Below are 27,398 nucleotides of genomic sequence, written 5' to 3'. Positions count from 1 at the left end.
ATGATCCCGCCGGGCCGGTGGGCGGGCCTGCCCCGGAGGCTGCGGGCGGGCCCGGCCCCCCGGCCGCGGCCCCGGCCCCTGAGGGTGCTGCTCGACATGGACGGCGTCCTGGCCGACTTCGAGGGGGGCTTCCTCAAGCAGTTCCGGGCCCGTTACCCCGGCAACCCCTACGTGGCCCTGGAGGACCGCAGAGGCTTCTGGGTGTCGGAGCAGTACGGACGCCTCAGGCCCGACCTTGGCGTGAGTCCTCGACGACGGGGGGGCGTGTGTGTGTGTGTGTGTGAGTGAGTGTGAGTGTGTGTGTGTGTGTTTGTGTCAGTCATTCATTCGTTCATTCAGTCATTCAGTCATTCATATGGGGTGGATGGGGGGTGTCATTCAGTCAGTCGTTCATTCATTCGTTCGTTCATTCAGTCAGTCATTCATTCGTTCGTTCATTTATTCAGTCATCATACGGGGCGGATGGGGGGTGTCATTCAGTCAGTCGTTCATTCATTCATTCGTTCGTTCATTCAGTCAGTCATTCATTCGTTCGTTCATTTATTCAGTCATTCATACGGGGCGGATGGGGGGTGTCATTCAGTCAGTCGTTCATTCATTCATTCGTTCGTTCATTCAGTCAGTCATTCATTCGTTCGTTCATTTATTCAGTCATCATACGGGGCGGATGGGGGGTGTCATTCAGTCAGTCGTTCATTCATTCATTCGTTCGTTCATTCAGTCAGTCGTTCATTCGTTCGTTCATTTATTCAGTCATTCATACGGGGCGGATGGGGGGTGTCATTCAGTCAGTCGTTCATTCATTCATTCGTTCGTTCATTCAGTCAGTCATTCATTCGTTCGTTCATTTATTCAGTCATCATACGGGGCGGATGGGGGGTGTCATTCAGTCAGTCGTTCATTCATTCATTCGTTCGTTCATTCATTCATTCATTCATTCATTCATTCGTTCGTTCATTCAGTCAGTCATTCATTCGTTCGTTCATTTATTCAGTCATTCATACGGGGCGGATGGGGGGTGTCATTCAGTCAGTCGTTCATTCATTCATTCGTTCGTTCATTCAGTCAGTCATTCGTTCGTTCATTTATTCAGTCATTCATATGGGGCGGATGGGGGGTGTCATTCAGTCAGTCGTTCATTCATTCATTCGTTCGTTCATTCAGTCAGTCATTCGTTCGTTCATTTATTCAGTCATTCATATGGGGCGGATGGGGGGTGTCATTCAGTCAGTCATTCGTTCGTTCATTCAGTCAGTCATTCATTCCTTCGTTCATTTATTCAGTCATTCATATGGGGCGGATGGGGGGTGTCATGCAGTCAGTCATTCGTTCATTCATTCATTCATTCGTTCGTTCATTCAGTCAGTCATTCATTCGTTCGTTCATTTATTCAGTCATTCATATGGGGCGGATGGGGGGTGTCATTCAGTCAGTCGTTCATTCATTCATTCGTTCGTTCATTCAGTCAGTCATTCATTCGTTCGTTCATTTATTCAGTCATCATACGGGGCGGATGGGGGGTGTCATTCAGTCAGTCGTTCATTCATTCATTCGTTCGTTCATTCAGTCATTCATTCATTCATTCGTTCGTTCATTCAGTCAGTCATTCATTCGTTCGTTCATTTATTCAGTCATTCATACGGGGCGGGTGGGGGGTGTCATTCAGTCAGTCGTTCATTCATTCATTCGTTCGTTCATTCAGTCAGTCATTCGTTCGTTCATTTATTCAGTCATTCATATGGGGCGGATGGGGGGTGTCATTCAGTCAGTCGTTCATTCATTCGTTCGTTCATTCAGTCAGTCATTCATTCGTTCGTTCATTTATTCAGTCATTCATATGGGGCGGATGGGGGGTGTCATTCATTCAGTCATTCGTTCGTTCATTCAGTCATTCGTTCGTTCATTCAGTCAGTCATTCATTCGTTCGTTCATTTATTCAGTCATTCATATGGGGCGGATGGGGGTGTCATTCAGTCGTTCATTCAGTCGTTCATTCATTCATTCATTCATATGGGAGGGACGGGGGGCGGGTGTCGTTCGTTCATTCATTCATTCACTCATTCATTCCATCGTATTGATGGAGCGCATCCTGTGTGCGGAGCATTCCATTCATTCATTCATTCGGAGTGATGGAGCGCCTTCCTGTGTGCGGAGCATTCCATTCATTCATTCATTTCATCGGATTGATGAAGCGCCTTCCTGTGTGCGGAGCATTCCATTCATACATTCTATTCATTCATTCATTCAATCGGATGTCGAAGACTGAACTCCTTGTCTTCCCTCCCAAACCCTGCCCTCTCCCTGACTTTCCCATCCCTGTTGACGGCACTACCATCCTTCCCGTCTCACAAGCCCGCAACCTTGGTGTCATCCTCGACTCCGCTCTCTCATTCACCCCTCACATCCAAGCCGTCACCAAAACCTGCCGGTCTCACCTCCGCAACATCACCAAGATCCGACCTTTCCTCTCCATCCAAACCGCTACCCTGCTCGTTCAATCTCTCATCCTATCCCATCTGGACTACTGCATCAGCCTCCTCTCTGGTCTCCCATCCTCGTGTCTCTCCCCACTTCAATCCATACTTCATGCTGCTGCCCGGATTATCTTTGTCCAGAAACGCTCTGGGCATGTTACTTCCCTCCTCAAAAATCTCCAGTGGCTACCAATCAATCTGCGCATCAGGCAGAAACTCCTCACCCTGGGCTTCCAGGCTGTCCATCACCTCGCCCCCTCCTACCTCACCTCCCTTCTCTCCTTCTATAGCCCAGCCCGCACCCTCCGCTCCTCCACCACTGATCTCCTCACTGTACCTCGTTCTCGCCTGTCCCGCCATCGACCCCCGGCCCACGTCCTCCCCCGGGCCTGGAATGCCCTCCCTCTGCCCGTCCGCCAAGCTCGCTCTCTTCCTCCCTTCAAGGCCCTGCTGAGAGCTCACCTCCTCCAGGAGGCCTTCCCAGACTGAGCCCCTTCCTTCCTCTCCCCCTCGTCCCCCTGTCCATCCCCCCATCTTACCTCCTTCCCTTCCCCACAGCACCTGTATATATGTATATGTGTTTGTACCTATTTATTACTCTATCTATTTATTTATTTTACCTGTACATATCTATTCTATTTATTTTATTTTTTTTAATATGTTTGGTTTTGTTCTCTGCCTCCCCCTTCTAGACTGTGAGCCCACTGTTGGGTAGGGACTGTCTCTATATGTTGCCAACTTGTACTTCCCAAGCGCTTAGTACAGTGCTCCGCACACAGTAAGCGCTCAGTAAATACGATTGATGATGATGCCCAAGGTCACACAGCTGACAAGTGGCGGAGCTGGGATTCAAACCCAAGACCTCTTACTCTCAAGCCCAGGCTCTTTCCACTGAGCCACACTGTTTCTCTGCAATGTGCCAAGCACTGTTCTAAGCGCTGGAGGGGGGGATACAAGGTGATCAGGTTGTCCCACGTGGGGCTCACAGTTTTAATCCCCATTTTCCAGATGAGGGAACTGAGGCCCAGAGAAGTGAAGTGACTGGCCCAAAGTCACCCAGCTGATAAGTGGCGGAGCCGGGATTAGAACTCACAACCTCTGACTCCCAAGCCCGGGCTCTTCCCACTGAGCCACGCTGCTTCTCTGGGCTAGGGATTGAAACTGCGAGCCCTACTTGGGACAGGGACTGTGTCCAACCCAATTTGCCTGTATCCATCCCAGCGCTTAGTACAGTCCCTTAGTACAAGTACCGCAATTATTATTATTACAGCAACAACAAACCGACACAGTCCCTGCCCACAGTGAGCTCACCGCCTGGAGGTCCTTCTGATATATGTTGCCAACTTGTACTTCCCAAGCGCTTAGTCCAGTGCTCTGCACACAGTAATCGCTCAATAAATACGATTGATTGATTGATTGATTCCTAGGCCTGTGCTGTATCCATTTGGCCAGGCTGTGTCTGCTGGCCAAAGCGCTCAATAAATACGATTGATTAATTGATTGATTGATTGCTGGGGTGAAATGCAGAAGGGGAAGAGGAAACCGGGGTGTGGGGGAAAGGGGTTTGTGGTTAAGCCGCGGGGGAGAGCATTCATTCATTCATTCAATCATATTTATTTTTTATAATGACATTTATTAAGCGCTTACTATGTGCAAAGCACTGTTCTACGCGCTGGTGAGGTTACAAGGTGATCAGGTTGTCCCACGGGGCGCTCACAGTCTTCATCCCCATTTTTACAGATGAGGTAACTGAGGCACAGAGAAGTGAAGTGACTTGCCCGAGGTCACACAGCTGACAAGTGGCTGAGGCGGAATTCGAATCCATGACCTCTGACTCCCAAACCTGCGCTCCTTCCACTGAGCCACTCTACCGTAAGCGCTCAAGAAATACGATTGAATGAATGAATGGGCCAGTCAGTGTTTGGATATTTGCAGGAATGAAATCCCATCCCAGAGCAGGGGCCCGGAAATCAGTTGAAACATCGGCCGGACACCGAGGCTAGAAACGCCGGGGGAGGCTGCCCACCTGTTGTGCCCCGGAGCTATTCTCGGAGCCTCCTGCCAAATTCATTTAATCGTATTTTTTGAGCGCTTACTGTGTGCGGAGCACTGGACTAAGCGCTTGGGAAGTCCAAGCTGGCAACATCTTGAGAGGGTCCCTACCCAACAGCGGGCTCACAGTCTAGAAGGGGGAGACAGACAACAAAACCAAACATATTAACAAAATAAAATAAATAGAATAAATATGTACAAATGAAATAAGTAAATAGAGTAATAAATGCGTACAAACATATATACATATATCCAGGTGCTGTGGGGAGGGGAAGGAGGTAAGTAGGGGGCTCGGTCTGGGAAGGCACTTAGAACAGTGCTTTGCACACAGTCAGCGCTCACCAAATACCATCATTATTATTACTGTTATGTACCCTCAGTCCGTGACCTCTGCAAAAATTATACGATTGAATGAATGAATGAATGGGCCAGTCAATTTTTGGATATTTGCAGGAATGAAATCCCATCCCTGAGCAGGGGCCCGGAAATCAGTTGAAACGTCGGCCGGACACCGAGGCTAGAAACGCCGGGGGAGGCTGCCCACCTGTTGTGCCCCGGAGCGGTTCTCGGAGCCTCCCGCCAAATTCATTCAATCAGTCAATCGTATTTATTGAGCGCTTACTGTGTGCGGAGCACTGGACTGAGCGCTTGGGAAGTCCAAGTTGGCAACATACAGAGACAGTCCCTACCCAACAGCGGGCTCACAGTCTAGAAGGGGGAGGCAGAGAACGAAACAAAACATGTTAACAAAATAAAATAAATAGAATAAATATGTACAAGTAAAATAGAGTAATAAATCTGTACAAACATATATGCAGGTGCTGTGGGGAGGGGAAGGAGGTAAGGCGGGGGGAATGGGGAGGGCCAAATGCCAGCCCAAAGCAAAGACTCATTTTCACGGAGGCGGCAGGATGGGAAAGGGACGAGAGGGACTCAGGGCCCTGTTAAGTAACCTCCTTTTGTCTCCCTGCCAGGAGAAAGCCATCAGCATTTGGGAATCAAAGAATTTCTTCATGGACCTCGACCCGCTTCCAGGGGCCGTGGAAGCCGTGAAGGAAATGGCCAACTTGGAAAAGTGAGTTTGCCTCCGTAGCCCGTGGCACCTGCCTAGCTCCTGGCTTTGTTTACTTTGTTAATATGTTTGGTTTTGTTGTCTGTCTCCCCCTTCTAGACTGTGAGCCCGCTGTTGGGTAGGGACTGTATATGTTGCCAACTTGGACTTCCCAAGCGCTTAGTACAGTGCTCTGCACACAGTAAGCGCTCAATAAATACGATTGATTGATTCCCAAGCGCTTAGTACAGTGCTCTGCACACAGTAAGCGCTCAATAAATACTATTGAAAAAAACCAACAACTCTGCATTCGCCCTTCATGGAAATTCTGCCTAACTGGGTGGCATAAGTCCCATTCCAGGTGAGGTCCCGAGACTGAGCAGGAAAGCCGCCCGACGGGAAGAATTGGGAGGAGAAGTGGCCCAGTGGCTGAGGCCGAGCAAGCTGGCAATGGCTCGGCTCAATCAATCAATCAATCGTATTTATTGAGCGCTTACTGTGTGCAGAGCACTGGACTAAGCGCTTGGGAAGTCCAAGTTGGCAACACATAGAGACGGTCCCGACCCAACAGTGGGCTCACAGTCTAAAAGGGCTCTCAGGATGGTGGCAACTCCTCCGTTCTACCCCCAGGATTTCAGCAGCCCTGGTACAGTTCGTAGAGAGCTGAATGCACGCTGTGAAATGCAGTCGAATTATAGGGGCCCGCGATAGGGAAAAGTGGCTGGCCTAGCATGCAATTTTATTTATTATTATAAATAAATAATATTATAATTATATATTATTATTTAAATATAATCATATGTAGTTATATAATTATATATAATTAATTATAAATAATTACTATAATTATATATTATTATAAATAAATTATAAACTATTATTTTATTTATTATTATTGTATTTGTTAAGCAGTCACCTTGTGCCCGACAATGCACCAAGCACTAGGGTAGATAGATGGATAATCGTTTGGTTTTTTAATCAGAGAGATAACAAAACACGGAGACGCCCCGGATACCGGTCAGTCAGTCGTATTTATTGAGCACTTACTATGTGCAGAGCACCGTACTGAGAGCTTGGGAGAGCACAACACAACAGTATTCTATTTATTTTATTTTGTTAGTATGTTTGGTTTTGTTCTCTGTCTCCCCCTCCTAGACTGTGAGCCCACTGTTGGGTAGGGACCGTCTCTATATGTTGCCAACTTGGACTTCCCAAGCGCTCAGTCCAGTGCTCTGCACACAGTAAGCGCTCAATAAATACGATTGATTGATTGATATAACAGTCCCTTTCCCTCTGAGTAACAGAAGAAGGTGACCCGAGGCCCTACCTGATGGATCACGGTTCTTCTAGGCTGTGAGCCCACTGTTGGGTAGGGACTGTCTCTATATGTTGCCAACTTGGACTTCCCAAGCGCTTAGTACAGTGCTCTGCACACAGTAAGCGCTCAATAAATGCAATTGATTGATTGATATAACAGACCCTTTCCCTCTGAGTAACAGAAGAAGGTGACCCGAGGCCCTACCTGATGGATCACAGTTCTTCTAGGCTGTGAGCCCACTGTTGGGTAGGGACTGTCTCTATATGTTGCCAACTTGGACTTCCCAAGCGCTTAGTACAGTGCTCTGCACACAGTAAGCGCTCAATAAATACAATTGATTGATTGATATAACAGACCCTTTCCCTCTGAGTAACAGAAGAAGGTGACCCGAGGCCCTACCTGATGGATCACAGTTCGTCTAGGCTGTGAGCCCACTGTTGGGTAGGGACCGTCTCTAGATGTTGCCAACTTGTTCTTCCCAAGCGCTTAGTCCAGTGCTCTGCACACAGTAAGCGCTCAATAAATACGATTGAATGAATGATGGGGCGAAGTGACTGGATCAGTGGAGCCAGGGGGGAATTAATCAGTCAGTAATAATAATAATAATAATGGCATTTATTAAGCGCTCACTATATGCCAAGCACTGTTCTAACCGGTGGGGAGGATACAAGGGGATCGGGTGACAGTCTTCACCCCCATTTTCCAGATGAGGGGACTGAGGCCCGGAGAAGTGAAGTGACTTGCCCCAAGTCACACACAGCTGACAACTGGCAGAGCCGGGATTCGAACCCATGACCTCTGACTCCAAAGTCCGTGCTCTCTTCCACTGAGCCACGCCGTATTTATAGAGTGGATATCCTGTGCGGAGCACTGTATTAAACGGGAAAGGATCGTAGTGGAAGATCCTACCCGCAGAGAGTTTTAAAATCTAAGTAGAGGGGGACGACATAATTTACTAATAGAAGGGGGAGACATACGTGAGTTAGCGTGTACGTAAGACGTGTACGACGAGACTGTGGGGTGCTGGAACTACCGAGGGGCGTAGTTGACATGGAAGTGCCGAGCAGGCGGCTGGGGGACCCATGCAGGGGACAGGAGCGCTTAGTACAGTGCTCTGCACACAGTAAGCGCTCAATAAATACGATTGATGATGACGGGAGCGGCGAATCGGGGAAGGCCTCCCGGAGGTGCCGTTTCAGAAGGGCTTTGACTCCGATTCGGAGGAGGAGGGAGGTCGAAGCGGGGGCAGGTGCCCGAATCGAAGGTCCGTGGCCGGCGAAAGGAGAATGGGCCACAGAGAATAGGTTAAGCTGTAGAGGAAGAGTGCCAACTGGGAAGCAGTGAGATTAGAACGTGGATAATGAATAATAATAATTGTGGTACTATTAATAATAATTATAATTATATATTATATAATTATATATTATTACATATTATAGAGAAGCAGCGTGGCTCAGTGGAGAAGAGCCCGGGCTTTGGAGTCAGAGGTCATGGGTTCAAACCCCGGCTCCGCCAATTGTCAGCTGTGTGACTTTGGGCAAGTCACTTCTCTGGGCCTCAGTTCCCTCATCTGTAAAATGGGGATTGAGACTGTGAGCCCCGCGTGGGACAACCTGATCACCTTGTAACCTCCCCAGCGCTTAGAACAGTGCTTTGCACATAGTAAGCGCTTAATAAATGCCATTATTATTATCATTATTATATCATTATAATTATATTACAACAACAACAAAACATAATAATATTATATTATTAATTATTAAGTAATCATATAATTAATTATTATGCAATTATCATACAATTATTATTAATTATGCAATTAATTATTATATAATGATGATTAATATTATTAATTATTAATATATAATAATAATAATTGTAGTTCCTACTGTGTGCCAAGCACTGTACCAAGTGCTGAGCTAGGTACCAGTCAGTCTGATCAGGGACTCCACTGTCTGCCGTGTGACCTTGGGCAAGTCGTTTCACTTCTCTGTGCCTCAGTTGCCTCGTCTGTAAAATGGGGATTGAGACCTTGAGCCCCATACGGGACGGGGGTTTGTGCCCAACCTGATTTGCTTGTCTTCACCTAGGTGCTTAGAACAGTGCCTGGTACACACAGTAGCCACCCCCGATTATATATGTTTGTACATATTTATTACTCTATTTATTTATTTTACTTGTACATATCTATTCTATTTATTTTATTTTGTTAGTATGTTTGGTTTTGTTCTCTGTCTCCCCCTTTTAGACTGTGAGCCCACTGTTGGGTAGGGACTGTCTCTATAGGTTGCCAACTTGTACTTCCCAAGTGCTTAGTATAGTGCTCTGCACACAGTAAGCGCTCAATAAATACGATTGATTGATTGATTGATCAGACTCGGTTCCCTGTCCCAGCTGGGTGGCAGAGTGTAAAGGGGAGGGATAACAGATTTATTCAGTCGTATTTATTGAGCGCTTACTGTGTGCAAAGCACTGGACTAAGCGCTTGGGAAGTACAAATCAGCTACATATAGAGGCAGTCCCTACCCAACAACAGGCTCACAGTTCATTCATTCATTCAATCATATTTATTGAGCGCTTACTGTGTGCAAAGCACTGTACTAAGCGCTTGGGAAGTACAAATCAGCTACATAGAGAGGCGGTCCCTACCCAACACCAGGCTCACAGTTCAATTCATTCAATCATTTATTGAGCGCTTACTGTGTGCAGAGCACTGGACTAAGCGCTTGGGAAGTACAAATCAGCTACATATAGAGGCGGTCCCTACCCAACACCAGGCTCACAGTTCATTCATTCATTCAATCATATTTATTGAGCGCTTACTGTGTGCAGAGCACCGTACTAAGCGCTTGGGAAGTCCAAACAGCTACATATAGAGGAGGTCCCTACCCAACAACAGGCTCACAGTTCATTCATTCATTCAATCATATTTATTGAGCCCTTACTGTGTGCAGAGCACTGGACTAAGCGCTTGGGAAGTACAAGTCGGCTACATATAGAAGCTGTCCCTACCCAACACCAGGCTCACAGTTCATTCATTCATTCAATCATATTTATTGAGCGCTTACTGTGTGCAGAGCACTGGACTAAGCGCTTGGGAAGTCCAAGTTGGCAACATCTAGAGACGGTCCCTACCCAACAGCGGGCTCACAGTTGGGCAAGTCACTTCACTTCTCCGGGCCATGGTTACCTCATCTGTAAAATGGGGATTAAGACTGTGAGCCGCGCGTGGGACAGCCTGATTACCTTGTATGTACCCCAGCGCTTAGAACATTGTGTGGCACATAGTAAGCGCTCAACAAATACCATCATTATTATTATTATTATTAGAAGCAAGGAGATCAGCAAGGAGGCTGATGCAGTAGTTGAGCTGGGACTTGACAGCTTAGTAACAAATTAGACAGAGAGGAAGGAGTGGATTCCGGAGATATGATAGAATTAGCAGAAGGGAGAGAGCTGATTAAGCACCTTAAAGCCAATGGTCAGGAATTTCTGTTCGATGTGGAGAGGAATGGGTAGCCAATTTGAGTGTTTTGAGGAGTGGAGAGATGTGTGCAGACAGACATTTTAGAAAAATGATGCAGGTGGCAGATTAGAACAGTGCTTTGCACATTGTAAGCGCTTAATAAATGCCATCATCAGTCTTCTTCTTCTTCTTCTTCTTCTTCTTCTTCTTCTTCTTCTTCTTCCTCTTCCTCTTCCTTCTTCTTCCTTCTTTCTTCTTTCTTCTTCTTCTCCTCTTCTTCTTCTTCTTTTCTTCTTCTTCTTCTTTTCTTCTTCTTCTTCTTCCTCTTCTTCCTTCTTCTTCCTTCTTTCTTCTTTCTTCTTCTTCCTTCTTCTTTCTTCTTCTTCTTCTTCCTCTTTCTTCTTCTTCTTCTTCTTCTCCTCTTCTTCTTTTCTTCTTTTCTTCTTCTTCTTCTCTTCTTTCTTCTTTTCTTCTTCTTCCTTCTTCCTTCTTCTTCCTTCTTCTTCTTTCTTCTTCTTTCTTCTTCTTCTTCTTCCTCTTCCTTCTTCTTCTTCCTTCTTTCTTCTTCTTCTTCTCCTCTTCTTCTCCTCTTCTTCTTCTCTTCTTCTTCTCCTTTCTTCTTCTTCTTCTTCTTCTTCTTCCTTCTTCTTCTTCTTCTTCTTCCTTCTTCTTCCTTCTTCCTTCTTTCTTCTTCTTCCTTCTTTCTTCTTCTTCCTCTTTCTTCTTCTTCTTCTCCTCCTTCTTCTTCTCCTCTTCTTCTTCTCCTCTTCTTCTTCTTTTCTTCTTTTCTTCTTCTTCTTCTCTTCTTCTTCTTTCTTTTCTTCTTCTTCTTCTTCTTCTTCCTTCTTCCTTCTTCTTCTTTCTTCTTCTTTCTTCTTCTTCTTTCTTCTTCTTTTCTTCTTCTTCTTCTTCTTCCTGGAGAGGGGAGAGGCTAGAGGCGAGGAGGTTGGTGCAGAAGTCAAGCCCAGTTAGGTCAAGTTCCTGGACCTGCTTGGTGGTCATTTGGATGGAGAGGAAGGGAAGTAGCCTGGAAACGTGGAGGAATAATGATAATAATAGTAATGATGGCGTTTGTTAAACGCTTACTATGTGCGAAGCACTGTTCTAAGCGCTGGGGGGAATACAAGGTGATCAGGTTGTCCCACGGGGGGCTCACAGTCTTAATCCCCATTTTACAGATGAGGTCACAGGCTCAGAGACGTTAAGTGACCTGCCCAAGGTCGCACAGCAGACGTGGCGGCGCCGGAATTAGAACCCACGACCGCTGACACCCAAGCCCGGGCTGTTGCCACTGAGCCACACTGCTCCTCTACGAAGCAGCGGATTAAGAAGGTGAAGAAGAAACAACGGATGAGGCAACAGGCCAGATGTGGGAGTTGAAAGAGAGGGCAGAGTCAAGGATAGTTCATTCATTCATTCAGTCGTATTTATTGAGCGCTTACTGTGTGCAGAGCAGTGTACTAAGCGCTTGGGAAGTACAGGTTGGCAGCATATGATATTGCCACGGTTGTGGGCTTCAGAAACAGGGAGGGTGGTGGTGATGTTACCTGTGCTGGGAAAGTTCGGTGTAAGAGGATTGGGGAAGGAAGATGAGGAATTCAGGTCCGGACGTGTAGAGCTGCAGAGTAGCCCCAGGGTGGAAACCTGCACATCATTTCTGCAGATATAATGGGGTGAACTTTTCCGAGGCAGACAGGTTGAAAAATAAAAGCAAGTGGCTTGTGTCTGCCTGAGGGATACAGTGATCGTGTTAATGGGTCCTGGGATGTGGAAGAAAAAGAAAAAAATGATTGAATGAATGAATGAGTGTGTAATTTTCACATAGGGGGTCCGGGGGTGTGGACGAAGATGCAGTGCAGGTATGGAAAAAGACTGCAGGACTCGAACCTAGGGCGGATATGTGTAATTTTCACATGGGGGTCCTGGGATGTGGACGAAGATGCAGTGCAAGTATAGAAAAAGACTGCAGGACTCGAACCTAGGGCGGATATGTGTAATTTTCACATAGGGGGTCCTGGGATGTGGACGAAGATGCAGTGCAGATAGGACTCGAACCTAGGGCGGATATGTGTAATTTTCACATAGGGGGTCCTGGGATGTGGACGAAGATGCAATGCAGATATGGAAAAAGACTACAGGACTTGAACCTGGGGTGGATATGTGTAATTTTCACATAGGCAGTCCTGGGATGTGGACGAAGATGCAGTGCAGATATGGAAAAAGACTTCAGGACTCGAACCTAGGGCGGATATGTGTAATTTTCACATAGGGGGTCCTGGGATGTGGACATAGATGCAGTGCAGATTTGGAAAAGGACTGTAGGACTCGAACCTAGGGCGGATATGTGTAATTTTCACATAGGGGGTCCTGGGATGTGGATGAAGATGCAGTGCAGATATGGAAAAAGACTGCGGGACTCGAACCTAGGGTGGATATGTGTAATTTTCACATAGGGGGTCCTGGGATGTGGACGTAGATGCAGTGCAGATTTGGAAAAGGACTGTAGGACTCAAACCTAGGGCGGATATGTGTAATTTTTACATAGGGGGTCCTGGGATGTGGACGAAGATGCAGTGCAGATATGGAAAAAGACTGTAGGACTCGAACCTAGGGCGGATACGTGTAATTTTCACATAGGGCGTCCTGGGATGTGGACGAAGATGCAGTGCAGATTTGGAAAAAGACTGCCGGACTCGAACCTAGGGCGGATATGTGTAATTTTCACATAGGGGGTCCTGGGGTGTGGACGAAGATGCAGTGCAAATGTGACCATGGGCAAGTCACTTAACTTCTCTGAGCCTCACTTACCTCATCTGTGAAGTGAAGATTAAGACTGTGAGCCCCATGTGGGACAACTTGATCCCATTATATCCCCCCAGCGCTTAGAACAGTGCTTTGCACATAGTAAGCGCTTAACAAATGCCATCATTATTATCATCATTAAAAAGACTGCAGGACTCGAACCTGGGGCCGGTCTGTGTAATTTTCACCTTGGGCCACACGGTGGCACTATTGTACCGCTGGAGAAGAGAGAGTAGAAAGTCATTTTTAGCCAGATTTGGGTCCTTCGTTCATTCATTCATTCAATCGTTCATTCATTCAGTCGTATTTATTGAGCGCTTACTGTGTGCAGAGCACCGGACTAAGCGCTTGGGAAGTACAGGTTGGCAACATATAGAGTCGGTCCCTACCCAACAGCGGGCTCACAGTCTAGAAGGGGGAGACAGACAACAAAACACATAAACCAAATAAAATAAATAGAATAAACGTGCACAAAATGAATAAAATAATAAATATGTACAAACATATATACACATATTATCAGGTCAGAGAGGAAGCTGGCTGAATGGGTGGCCGGCGGTTCATTTGGATTCTGTACTGATTGAGCGCTTACTGTGTGCAGAGCACTGGACTAAGCGCTTGGGAAGTCCAAGTTGGCAACATCTAGAGTCGGTCCCTACCCAACAGCGGGCTCACAGTCTAGAAGGGGGAGACAGACAACAAAACAAAACATATTAACAAAATAAAATAAATAGAATGAAAGGGTGCAAGTAAAATAAATAAATAAATAAAGTAATAAATATTTACAAACATATATACATATATTATCAGGTCAGAGAGGAAGCTGGCTGAATGGATGGCTGGCGGTCCATTTGGATTCTCTACTGATTGAGCGCCTACTGTGTGCAAAGCACTGTACTAAGCACTTGGGAAGTACAAGTTGGCAACATCTAGAGATGGCCCCTACCCAACAGCGGGCTCAGTCTAGAAGAAATGAAGAATTAGGGGATGGAGAAGACAGAAGAGCTTATTAACAATAATAGTAGTGGCATTTATTAAGCACTTACTATGTGCACAGCACTGTTCTAAGCACTGGGGAGGTTACAAGGTGATCAGGTTGTCCCACAAGGGGCCCACAGTCTTAATCCCCATTCATTCATTCAATCGTATTTATTGAGTGCTTACTGTGTGCAGAGCACTGTACTAAGCGCTTGGGAAGTACAAGTTGGCAACATCAATCAATCAATCAATCGTATTTATTGAGTGCTTACTATGTGCAGAGCACTGTACTATGCGCTTTGGAAGTACAAATTGGCAACACATAGAGACGGTCCCTACCCAACAGTGGGCTCACAGTCTAAAAGGGGGAGACAGAGAACAGAACCAAACATACCAACAAAATAAAATAAATAGGATAGAAATGTAAATAGGATAGAAATGTCCTAGAAACATCTAGTGACGGTCCCTACCCAACAACGGGCTCACAGTCTAGAAGAAATGAAGAATTAGGGGATGGACAAGACAGACGAGCTTATTAACAATAATAATAATGGCATTTATTAAGCACTTACTATGAGTACAGCACTGTTCTAAGCTTGGGGAGGTTACAAGGTGATCAGGTTGTCCCACGGGGGGCTCACAGTCTTAATCCCCATTCATTCATTCAATCTTATTTATTGAGCGCTTACTGTGTGCAGAGCACTGGACTAAGCGCTTGGGAAGTACAAGTTGGCAACATAGAGGGGATGGAGAGGACAAAAGCGCTTATTAACAATAATAATGGCATTTCTTAAGCACTTACTATGTGCAAAGCACTGTTCTAAGCGCTGGGGAGGTTACAAGGTGATCAGGTTGTCCCACGGGGGGCTCACAGTCTTCATCCCCATTCATTCATTCATTCAATCGTATTTATTGAGCGCTTACTGTGTGCAGAGCACTGGACTAAGCGCTTGGGAAGTCCAAGTTGGCAACATCTAGAGACGGTCCCTGCCCAACAGCGGGCTCACAGGCTAGAAGGGGTCCAGATTCAGGGGCACGGTGAAGCTAAATGTCAAACCCCGCTCAGCGTCAAAGGACCCAGAGTGGACCTGGGGGATCTCTCTGACCATATCAAGCTGAGGAGTATATTTACCGCAGCGCTTTCTAAATATTATTTATTTTGTTAACGATGTGCATATAGCTATAATTCTATTTGTTCTGACGAATTTGACACCTGTCTACATGTTTTGTTTTGCTGTCTGTCCCCCCCTTCTAGACTGTGAGCCCGTTGTTGGGTACGGACCGTCTCTAGATGTTGCCGACTTGTACTTCCCAAGCTCATAGTCCAGTGCTCTGCAGACAGTAAGCGCTCAATAAATACGATTGAATGAATGAATACCAATTAATATTACCACTACTGTAACATACTACTCAGTATCGTGGGTTCGCGTCCAAGCTAGTTAGTGTCGAAACCAAGAGTCAATCAATCAATCAAATCGTATTTATTGAGCACTTACTGTGTGCAGAGCACTGTGCAGACTCCAGCGGAGAGCTTTGCTGTGGACTGTAGGATTAGGAGAAGCAGCGTGGCTCAGTGGAAAGAGCATGGACTTTGGAGTCCGAGGTCATGGGTTCAAATCCCGGCTCCGCCAACCGTCAGCTATGTGACTTTGGGCAAGACACTTCACTTCTCTGGGCCTCAGTCCCCTCATCTGTAAAATGGGGATTAAAACCGTGAGCCCCCCCATGGGACAACCTGATCGCCTTGTAACCTCCCCAGCGCATAGAACGGTGCTTTGCACATAGTAAGCGCTGAATAAATGCCATTATTATTATTGTTAATAAGCGCTTCTGTCTTCTTAACAAATACCATCATTATTATTATTATTACTCATTAAGGCCTTTTCTTTTTTCCCTTCTGCATCCCAGATGTGTTCAAATACCGTCATTATTATTATTATTACTCATTAAGGCCTTTTCTTTTTTCCCTTCTGCAGCCCAGATGTGTTCAAATACCGTCATTATTATTATTATCACTCATTAAGGCCTTTTCTTTTTTCCCTTCTGCAGCACAGATGTGTTCAAACACCGTCATTATTATTATTATCACTCATTAAGGCCTTCTCTTCTTTCCCTTCTGCAGCACAGATGTGTTCATCTGCACAAGCCCCATCAGAAAGTATCAGTACTGCCCGTACGAGAAGGTAAAAGCGAGATGCTCACCCTAGGGGAATGGGGATCTAGGAGCTTGAGGCTCGTGGGCCCATGGCTCCGTAATGACTGGAGGGATTCAGGCCTGACAGTCTGCCGAACAGGGTGGCATCCCCCGCGGCTGCCCAGGGCTCTGGGAGCCGCGCTGGGGAACGTCGGGAACGGCCCCCCGCCGCCCAACGACAAAAAATTGGAGGAATCAGGACAGTTGAGCCTAGCATATCCATCATTTCTGCATCATCCTTAGAGAGCTTCAGGTGGGAGTAGCAAGATTTGGGTGGGGGCCAGTGTAGGTGGCTCAGGGAGAGGCGAAGGGGTTGGTCCTTGAGGCCTGATACCTTTCTCAAGCTTTGCTCCTGACCCATCAATTAATCAATCAGTCATATTTATGATGATGGTGGCATTTATTAAGCGCTTACTACGTGCGAAGCACTGTTCTAAGCGCTGGGGAGGTTACAAGGCGATCAGGTTGTCCCCCGGGGGGCTCACAGTCTTAATCCCCATTTTACAGATGAGGGAACTGAAGCATAGAGAAGTGACTTGCCCAAAGTCACCCAGCTGACAATTGGCGGGGCCGGGATTTGAACCCATGACCTCTGACTCCAAAGCCCGGGTTCTTTCCGCTGAGCCGCGCCGCTTCTAGTAAGACCAAAGAGCACCGGATCCCGGGTGATGGCTCGCTTCCGTCGGGCCCCATGCTCACTGAAGGAATGTGCCCTGATATTATTATTGTTGTTTTTTGCATTTATTAAGCGCTTACTATGTGCAAAGCACTGTTCTGCAGGCTGGGGAGGTTACAAGGTGATCAGGTTGTCCCACAGGGGGGCTCACAGTCTTCATCCCCATTTTACAGATGAGGGAACTGAGGCCCAGAGAAGTGAAGTGACTGGCCCAAAGTCACACAGCTGGCAATTGGCGGAGCCGGGATTTGAACCCATGACCTCTGACTCCAAAGCCCGGGCTCTTTCCCCTGAGCCGCGCCGCTTCTAGTAAGACCAAAGAGCACCGGATCCCGGGTGATGGCTCGCTTCCATCGGGCCCCATGCTCACTGAAGGAATGTGGCCTGACATTATTATTTTTTGCATTTATTAAGCGCTCACTACGTGCAAAGCACTGTTCTGCGCGCTGGGGAGGTTACAAGGTGATCAGGTTGTCCCACGGTGGGGGCTCACAGTCTTCATCCCCATTTTACAGGTGAGGGAACTGCGGCCCAGAGAAGTGAAGTGAGTTGCCCAAAGTCACACAGCTGGGATTTGAACCCATGACCTCTGACTCCAAAGCCCAGGCTCTTTCCACCGAGCCACGCTGCTTCCCAATATCTTGATATCTTGGGAGCGCCCGCCCAGCTGGTATTGGGATTTGGAATTGGAAATCCTCCCTTCAGGTGCGATCTGCTCCCGTGGCCTCTGTCACCCTCACAGCTGTCTCTGGGATAGCTTCCCTCTGATCCTAGAGTTTGGGGAACCCAAGAAGGGTTTTGTTTTGTTTTCCCTTTTTTTTTTTTTTGCTTCATCATCATCAATTGTATTTATTGAGTGCTTACTATGTGCTGAGCACTGTACTAAGCGCTTGGGAAGTACAAGATGGCAGCACAGAGAGACAGTCCCTACCCAACAGTGGGCTCACAGTCTAAAAGGGGGAGACAGAGAACAAAACCAAACATACTAACAAAATAAAATAAATAGAATAGATATGGACAAGTAAAATAAATAGAGTAATAAATATGTACAAAAATATATACATATATACAGGTGCTGTGGGGAAGGGAAGGAGGTAAGATGGGGGGGATGGAGAGGGGGACGAGGGGGAGAGGAAGGAAGGGGCTCAGTGTGGGAAGGCCTCCTGGAGGAGGTGAGCTCTCAGTAGGGCCTTGAAGGGAGGAAGAGAGCTAGCTTGGCGGATGGGCAGAGGGAGGGCATTCCGGGCCCGGGGAAGGACGTGGGCCGGGGGTCGATGGCGGGACGGGCGAGAGCGAGGGACGGTGAGGAGATTAGCGGCGGAGGAGCGGAGGGTGCGGGCTGGGCTGGAGAAGGACAGAAGGGAGGTGAGGTAGGAGGGGGCCAGGGGATGGACAGCCTGGAAGCCCAGGGTGAGGAGTTTCTGCCTGATGCGCAGATTGATGTGTGTGATGTATTAAGTGCCTACTATGTGCTAGGCACTGAACTAAGCACTGGGAGAGATACAGGATCATCAGGTGTAAGAGGATTTGGGACGGAAGCCTGGACTCAGTCTTAATCAGCCTTGAGAAGCAGCGTGGCTCGGTGGAAAGAGCCAGGGCTTTGGAGTCAGAGGTCATGGGTTCAAATCCCGGCTCCGCCAATTGTCAGCCGTGTGACTTTGGGCAAGTCACTTAGCTTCTCTGGGCCTCAGTTCCCTCATCTGTAAAATGGGGGTTTGGACTGTGAGCCCCACGTGGGACAACCTGATCACCTGGTAACCTCCCCAGCGCTTAGAACAGTGCTTTGCACATAGTAAGCGCTTAATAAATGCCATCGTTATTATTATTATTATTAATCCCCATTTTACAAACACAGAAAAGCTAAGTGACTAGCCCAAGGTCACCCAAGTGAAGCAGCGTGGCTCAGTGGAAAGAGCCCGGGCTTTGGAGTCAGAGGTCATGGGTTCAAATTCCGGCTCTGCCAATTGTCAGCCGTGTGACTTTGGGCAAGTCACTTAGCTTCTCTGGGCCTCAGTTCCCTCATCTGTAAAATGGGGGTTAGGACTGTGAGCCCCACGTGGGACAACCTGATCACCTGGTAACCTCCCCAGCGCTTAGAACAGTGCTTTGCACATAGTAAGTGCTTAATAAATGCCATCGTTATTATTATTATTATTAATCCCCATTTTACAAACACAGAAAAGCTAAGTGACTAGCCCAAGGTCACCCAAGTGAAGCAGCGTGGCTCAGTGGAAAGAGCCCGGGCTTTGGAGTCAGAGGTCATGGGTTCAAATTCCGGCTCCGCCAATTGTCAGCCGTGTGACTTTGGGCAAGTCACCTCACTTCTCCGGGCCTCAGTTCCCTCATCTGTAAAATGGGGGTTAGGACTGTGAGCCCCACGTGGGACAACCTGATCACCTTGTAACCTCCCCTGCGCTTAGAACAGTGCTTGGCACATAGTAAGTGCTTAATAAATGCCATCATTGTTATTATTATTATTAATCCCCATTTTACAAACACAGAAAAGCTAAGTGACTAGCCCAAGGTCACCCAAGTGAAGCAGCGTGGCTCAGTGGGAAGAGCCCGGGCTTTGGAGTCCGAGGTCATGGGTTCAAATCCCGGCTCCGCGTAACTTTGGGCAAGTCACTTCACTTCTCCGGGCCTCAGTTCCCTCGTCCGCAAAATGGGGATGAAGACTGGGAGCCCCCCGTGGGGCAACCCGATCACCTCGTATCCCCCCAGCGCTTAGAACAGTGCTTGGCACATAGTAAGCGCTGAGCAAAAACCATCATCATCAAGTGGCAGAGGCGGGATTAAGGCTAGGAAGTTGGAGCCAGGGTCGGGAAAAGCTGGTTTTCCAACCCCTCCCGAGACCAAGGACTCCTGGCACCATTTGATAGGAGAGCAGCCGGGCCTCCTTGGGTGCTCCCCATCGTCCTCCCTCCTGCCCGCCCCATGGCATCAGCGCTTAGAACAGTGCTTTGCCCATAGTAAGCGCTTAATCAATGCCATCATCATTATTATTATTATCATCCCCAGCCGCTCCCCAGCTCACCTCGTCCCTCTCCCGTCTCGCTTTCCAGTATGCCTGGGTGGAGAAGCACTTTGGCCCTGAATTTCTGGAGCAGATCGTGCTAACCCAGGACAAGACCGTGATCTCTGCTGACCTACTCATAGACGATCGGCCCGATATAACAGGTGAAGGGCATCGGTCAGAGGGAGAGGCGCAGGAGGGGGGCTGGCGGAGCTTGACACGGAGAGCCGGGGTGGGGGGCCGTGGCCCGTACCGCGCTCAGGTGGTCCATTTCCTCCAAATCTGTTCCTGGCCGGGGCGTTTGAGGAGACCTTAGTGCCCGTCCCGCTCAGTATCCCCGGTACCCTTCCCGCGGACCACATCAGAGGTCTCCCTGCTCCGCCCGTCCGCGGGACCCGAGCTGAGGCAAAATGAAAACGTGGAGACCCTTCAGAGAAGTGCTCACCGGAGGGCCACAAGGCCCGGAAATTGGTGGCCGCCTGCCGTTCCCTCCTGAGAGCCTGCCGGCGAACGGCCGGGAAGTTTGGGGAGCCAGTTTTGGGTGGTTGCAGGGAATGCAGAAAGATCCCCTAAAGTCGTCACTCTTCCGGGGAGAAACGCCTTCTGGGGGCCGTCAGACCTAAGCCCAACCCCGAGGACCCCGTCCAAAGCCACGCTGCCTTCTTCCTCTCCCAGGGGCCGAGCCGAACCCCGTCTGGGAGCACATCCTCTTCACCGCCTGCCACAACAAGCACCTGCAGCCGCAGCCCCCGGTCCGCAGGCTCCGCTCGTGGACGGACGACTGGAAGGCCATCCTGGACAGCAAGCGGACCTCGCGGGGCTGGGCCCTCCCTCATTCTCTCTAACCGGGCAGCAGCCGGCGGCCCCGGGGCCCGGACGGAGGATGCGGGGAGCCCGGACGGAGGAGTTCTGCCTCTCCCGGGGCTTAGGAGGAAAAGGAAGCCGTACTCAGTAAGTAGCCGGCTCCTCCTTCCTGTTTGCTCCTTGGATCAGTCCTCTTCGGGCACGTCGTCTACACATCGGAACTTAACGCAACCACTGGATCCGACCCCTAGCCTGGCCCAGGAGTCCGGCTCCTACGGCGGCGGCAACGGGGTGCCCGGAGGGACCTCGGGCGGCGGGCCTTCCTTAACAACCGTCCGGTGGTTGGGGTCGAACCACCTAGCAACTTTAATCACGCCCGTCCTGTACCAAGTATGGACCATTCATCTGCACGTTGATAGCAACCCCTCGTGAACCCGTTGTCCCACTGAAACGTCCAGTTTGTGCCCCACTCTCTCGCTTCTCCACTGGGCATGGTCCACAACGGCCCGTCGAGGGAGCGGGGGCTCAGGGCAGTCTCACCCTCTACCCCCTGGGGCACGGTTTGCTCACAGGGTGGGTGTTGGGAAATGTCAACGCTGGCCGCCTCTCGGACCGAAAAAGATAGAAAGCAGCTGCCGACCCTTTCTGAGGACTCCCGTTTCCTCACTCTGCTTGAGACTTTGGTACGTTTTGGGGCTGGAGATCAGTCACAAGTTCAGGGGACTTTGGGGACCCCCCCCCACCCCGGCGTGGTGATACTTCCCCAGATCAGGGGTGCTAGGGCAGCAAGCCGTGTCCCCACCTCGGGGTTTCTCCGGCCTTAGTACCCCAAGAATTCCCTCCGTTCCCTTCCGTCCCTCCACCGTGGCAACCAAGAGTTGGAAAGGTGGAGGTGGCAAGGGGCTCCCTGGCATAGGAGGGTTACAAAGGGCCTCAAGCTGGCCCAGCGGGGGCTAAACCACTCAAGTCCCTATAAGCTAAGGGGCTACCCGTCCATCCAGGTTCATCATTCCCTCCCTCATTCCCTCTTCTCTCCCTTCTCCCTCTTTCTCTTCCCTCAAGCCCAGAGTCACCACCGTGGCACCACTACCAGCTCGGGTGCCCCCCGGGAGCACGGTGGTAACCGGTTGCGAGGCTCTCCCGACCTGGGCCCGCCGGTTTCCCGAGGGTGGTCTGGTGTGGCTCCCGGGGAGCCTGCAGGCCCAGCCCAGGACTCATCAAAGCATCCAGTGAGGGTTCAGTTGTCCGCCTGCCCCTCTGCTCCCCGCACCAGAGCATCCCACCATCCTGGAGTTCTCCTCAACAGTATTTACCCAGCACCTGCTTCGTATTAGTCGGGCGCTGGGGCTCCGGGAAGCCTTCCTTGAGGACGGCTAAGCTCCCGGCTCCCTCTTTTCCTGTACCGAATGAGCCCCTTTTGGAATATGCTTGAATCCCACGCTCCAGAGGGAGGCAGCTCGCTTGCTCGCTCGGTCCCAGTCCTCGGATAGGTGAATTCTGGGGCCTGACTCCCTCTCCAGGTCAAGTGGCCTGACCTTTGCCCTCACGCCCTGGAGCCCTGGCCTGAGGACAAAACTCCTTTCCTTGCCCAGCTGCTTCTCCGCAAGTGCCTCCAGCTCTCCCAGTTCCCCCCGGCCCCCTTCCCTCCCACCGGGCAACCCCTTCTGTTATCCCTTCTCAGAATCCTGTTCAGAGCCCCGGGGCCGGCTCCGGCCTCCAAAAGCCAGGAAGCCGCCACTCCTTACTCAACCAAAGTTTGGGAAAACTCCTGCCGCCCTGAGGGATCCCCAGAGGCTCTTGTGAAAGGAAGGATCAGTTGTGGTATCGCCCCTACCCTGTGGCTGCTGAATGGATCGTTACTTGAAGAAGAACCAAGCCGTTCCTCTCGCTAAAACTTCTCCTCTGAGATTGGGAAGAGCGAAGTTGGTTTCCTCTCCCCTTTTCTCCCCTCCTCCCTACCTGAGGGTTCTGCTCTCCAAAGCCCTTCTGCTGGCCACAGAAGAGGATACCTTTCTAAAAACCTTTGTCCCCAGAGCGGGCCAGGATGCCACCCCCTTTGGGGTCTTCCCATCCCACTTGCCCCCTCCTTCCAGGGAAAGGACAGGCGGGGAAAAAAGCAAGGGAAACCTTTGGGTTGTAACACTGTGTTTGAGAAAGGACTCTGGAGGTGGAAGAACCCACGTCCTGGGTGGGGTGAACTGTCAGCGGGGACTGACTCCTTTTTGGGCCTCGGGCGGTCTCGGGACCAAATCATTCGGGTCCCGGGCTTCATTCTGGATATCACCCACCTCGGGCAAAACAGCGGAGGCCCGAGAAAAGCTGATGGGGCTTCAGAGCCGTCTGCAGGGAGGTTTGTACTCCAGGACCGGGTGAGCACAATTGGGCCGCCCCAGAAGGTAATCAGACGGTTTCCCTGCGGCCTGTGGGGTGGCCCTTGCTTTCCCAAATGGAGGAGACGAACCCCCCCCTTCCCCTAATCTCATCCTTCCCGGTAACATCACTCAGTCCTGAGCGTGAAAACATCTTCCGGAAGACCCTCCCTCAATCACCTGGCCTCAGTGGCCTGCTTGGACCCGCTGCTGGGTTGGACTCCTCGAAACACATCTATCGGACATTGTCCTTGGAGGACCCCGGGAGCATTAATGAAGCCAGGATCCTGAATTTATCCGTCTCCTAGACGCTAATGAATTTATCCGTCTCCTCCGCTAGACTCTAAGCCGTCTGACGGCAGCGATCGTGTGTTTTAATTCTTTTGTACTCTCTCAGGCAGTAGTGCAATGCTCTGTACACAGTAGGTGCTCAATAAACACTGTTGATGATCATGATGACCCGCAAGGGGCTCACGGTCTCAAGTCGGGGAGGATAGGCGCTTAGGGAAGAGGCAGGCCGCCCGCAAGGACACTTGTCTTTCGGGAAGGAATTTCTGCCCTGGTCGGCCACCCGGCCACTGGCAGAGGAGGAACAACCAGCGGTTCCAGACTGAGCACTTATTATCAATCAATCAATCGTATTTATTGAGCGCTTACTGTGTGCAGAGCACTGGACTAAGCGCTTGGGAAGGACAAGTTGGCAACATATAGGGACAGCCCCTACCCAACAGTGGGCTCACAGTCTAGAAGGGGGAGACAGAGAACAAAACCAAACATACTGACAAAATAAAATAGATATGTATAAGTACGATAAATAGAGTAATTGCGCTTCTAAACACGGGTAGATACATGTTAAAATCAAGTTAGATAGTCCCTGAGCCACTTGGGACTTCAGTCTTAATCATTGTATAGATGAGGTAACTGAGGCACGGAGAAGTTAGGTGACTCCCCCAAGATCCAGCAGACAAGGGGCAGAGCAGGATTAGAACCCAGGTTCTTTTGATTCTCAGGCCCATGCTCTAGCCACGTAGCCACGCTGCTTCTGCTGCCTTTGAGTAGCCACCACCATCCCCTGAGTCTCCTGAGCACCCGGTTTCTTGGGGGAAGAAGCCACTCTGCTAGCTCTAAAAGGCCCGGGCTTTTCTTGTCATTTACAAGAAAAATAGCAAAAGGAAAGAACTTTCAAAACCACTGAATGAAAAGCAGGGATTCCGGAATTTTCAGCCAGGGCGGTTTTTTTGTGAGATCAACTAGAATGATTGCGATACTTGTTAAATGCTTACTACGTGCCAACCACTGTACCGAGCACTGGGGCAGATCTGATATAATCATCAATCAATCAATCGTATTTATTGAGCGCTTACTGTGTGCAGAGCGCTGTACTAAGCGCTTGGGAAGTACAAGTTGGCAACATATAGAACGGTCCCTACCCAACAGTGGGCTCACAGTCTAGAAGAAGCAAATCAGTCACAGCCCTTGTCCCGCGAGGGGCTAAAAGTCTGTGACGGAGGGTGACCGAGTCTTTTACCACCATTTCACAGATGATAAAACTGAGGGATGGAGAAGGTAAGTGGTTTGCCCAAGTGGCTGGGCCAGCGTTAGGATCCAGGTCCTCTGAGCTCTATCCACTGGGCCTTGCTGTTTCAGGCGTTTGAGTGGAGAGAGATTGGGGTGGCAGTTTTAATGAGGGAAATAGTGAGGAGGGCAGAGTGAATTTGGAATTACCGGTATCGCCAGATCCCATTTTGCCCTTTTAATGCCCAGGGGACGGATGGTGGCCTGGATTAGCCATGGATCTGCGCTTTTCCTGCCTGGGGCAGACCTGACTGACCGTGATCTTGGGCTGCTTCAAACACACCGAAAACCTGGGTGAGGGCAGAATGAGCAGCGGGGGAACTCTGCTCTTGGTTTCATTCAGGAGCTCTTACCGTGTGCAGAGCACTGTACTAAGCGCTTGGGAAGTCCAAGTTGGCAACATCTAGAGACGGTCCCTACCCGACGGCAGGCTCACCATGGGTTCAGATCCTGGCTCTGCCAATTGGCAGCTGTGTGACTTTCTGTGTGCCTCAGTTACCTCATCCGTAGAATGGGGATTAAGACTGTGAGCCCCCTGAGGGGCAACCTGATCACCTTGTAACCTCCCCAGGGCTTAGAACAGTGCTTTGCACATAGTAAGCACTTAATAAATGCCATCATTATTATTATTATATGCACATCATTAACAAAATAAATAGAATAGTAAATATGTGCAAGTAAAATAGAGTAATAAATCTGTACAAATATATGTACAGGTGCTGTGGGGATGGGGAGGAGGAGGAAAAAGGGCTCAGTATAATAATAATGGCATTTATTGATGATGGCCCCCCGTGGGACAACCTGATCACCTTGTAATCTCCCCAGGGCTTAGAACAGTGCTTTGCACATAGTAAGCACTTAATAAATGCCACCATTATTATTATTATTTGCACCTCATTAACAAAATAAATAGAATAGTAAATATGTGCAAGTAAAATAGAGTAATAAATTTGTACAAATATATATACAGGTGCTGTGGGGAGGGGAAGGAGGTAGGGCTGGGGGGAGTGGGGAGGAGGAGAGGAAAAAGGGGGCTCAGTATAATAATAATAATAATAATGATGGCATTTATTTATGGTGGCCCCCTGTGGGACAACCTGATCACCTTGTAATCTCCCCAGGGCTTAGAACAGTGCTTTGCACATAGTAAGCGCTTAATAAATGCCATCATCATTATTATTATATGCACATCATTAACAAAATAAATAGAATAGTAAATATGTGCAAGTAAAATAGAGTAATAAATCTGTACAAATACATATACAGGTGGTGTGGGGAGGGGAAGGAGGTAAGGCTGGGGGGAGTGGGGAGGAGGAGAGGAAAATGGGGGCTCAGTATAATAATAATAATAGTAATAATGGCATTTATTTATGATGGCCCCCCGTGGGACAACCTGATCACCGTGTAATCTCCCCAGTGCTTAGAACAGTGCTTTGCACATAGTAAGTACTTAATAAATGCCATTATTATTATTATTATTATATGCACATCATTAACAAAATAAATAGAATAGTAAATATGTACAAGTAAAATAGAGTAATAAATCTGTACAAATATACATACAGGTGCTGTGGGGAGGGGAAGGAGGTAGGGCAGGGTGGGGGGGATGAGGAGAAGGAGAGGAAAAAGGGGGCTCAGTATAATAATAATGGCATTTATTAAGCACTTACTATGTGCAAAGCACTGTTCTAAACACTGGGGAGGTTACAACGTGATCATGTTGTCCCACGGGGGGCTCACAGTCTTAATCCCCATTTTCCAGATAAGGTAACTGAGGCCCAGAGAAGTGAAGTGACTTGCCCAAAGTCACACAGCTGACAATTGGCGGAGCTAGGATTTGAACCCATGACCTCTGACTCCAAAGTCCGGGCTCTTTCCACTGAGCCATGCTGCTTCCTCAGTCTGGGAAGGCCTCCTGGAGGAGGTGAGCTCTCAGGAGGGCCTACCATCACCACCTCCTAGAGACCCTCCAGCTCAGCTGCGGGCACTTGTTGGCACTGGGCAGACCAGGGCATTCATTCATTCATTCAATCGTATTTATTGAGCGCTTACTGTGTGCAGAGCACTGGACTAAGCACTTGGGAAGTACAAGTGGGCAACATAGCGTGGCTCAGTGGAAAGAGCCCGGGCTTGGGATCTAGAGGTCATGGGTTCAAATCCCAGCTCCGCCGCTTGTCAGCTGTGTGACTTTGGGCAAGTCACTTAACTTCTCTGTGCCTCAGTGACCTCAACTGTAAAATGGGGATTTAGACTGTGAGCCCCACGTGGGACAACCTGATCATCTCAGCGCTTAGAACAGTGCTTTGCACATAGTAAGCGCTTAACAAATGCCATCATTATATAGATTCGGTCCCTACCCAACAGCGGGCTCACAGTCTAGAAGGGGGAGGCAGACAACGAAACGAAACATATTCACAAAATAAAATAAATGGAATAAATGTGTACAAATAAAATAGAGTAATAAATAAATAGGGTAATAAATAAATAGAGGAATAATAAATAAATAGAGTAATAGTTCTTCAGTTACCTCATCCCTACCTACCCAGGGCAGCGAGGTTTGGTCTGAGAAGATTCAGGGGATGGCTCGTAGCACAAGGCGACAGTGGGGAACGTGGTGGATGATTGG

General features: G+C 48.9%; 1 protein-coding gene across 1 annotated transcript; it reads left to right on the top strand.

The window, feature by feature from the left end:
* On the top strand, window positions 1-23,659 carry NT5M (5',3'-nucleotidase, mitochondrial). The gene is made up of 5 exons (XM_038763337.1): window positions 1-240; window positions 5,501-5,601; window positions 16,264-16,324; window positions 20,074-20,188; window positions 20,700-23,659. Exons 1-5 carry the CDS (start codon window positions 1-3, stop codon window positions 20,867-20,869), a joined length of 687 nt encoding a protein of 228 aa, XP_038619265.1. The 3' UTR covers window positions 20,870-23,659.
* Window positions 23,660-27,398: the final 3,739 nt, after the last annotated feature.

This window comes from Tachyglossus aculeatus, chromosome 21 (genome assembly GCF_015852505.1).
Source record: "Tachyglossus aculeatus isolate mTacAcu1 chromosome 21, mTacAcu1.pri, whole genome shotgun sequence".
Lineage (NCBI taxonomy): Eukaryota > Metazoa > Chordata > Mammalia > Monotremata > Tachyglossidae > Tachyglossus > Tachyglossus aculeatus.
This window is presented reverse-complemented; position numbering and strand designations above follow the sequence as displayed.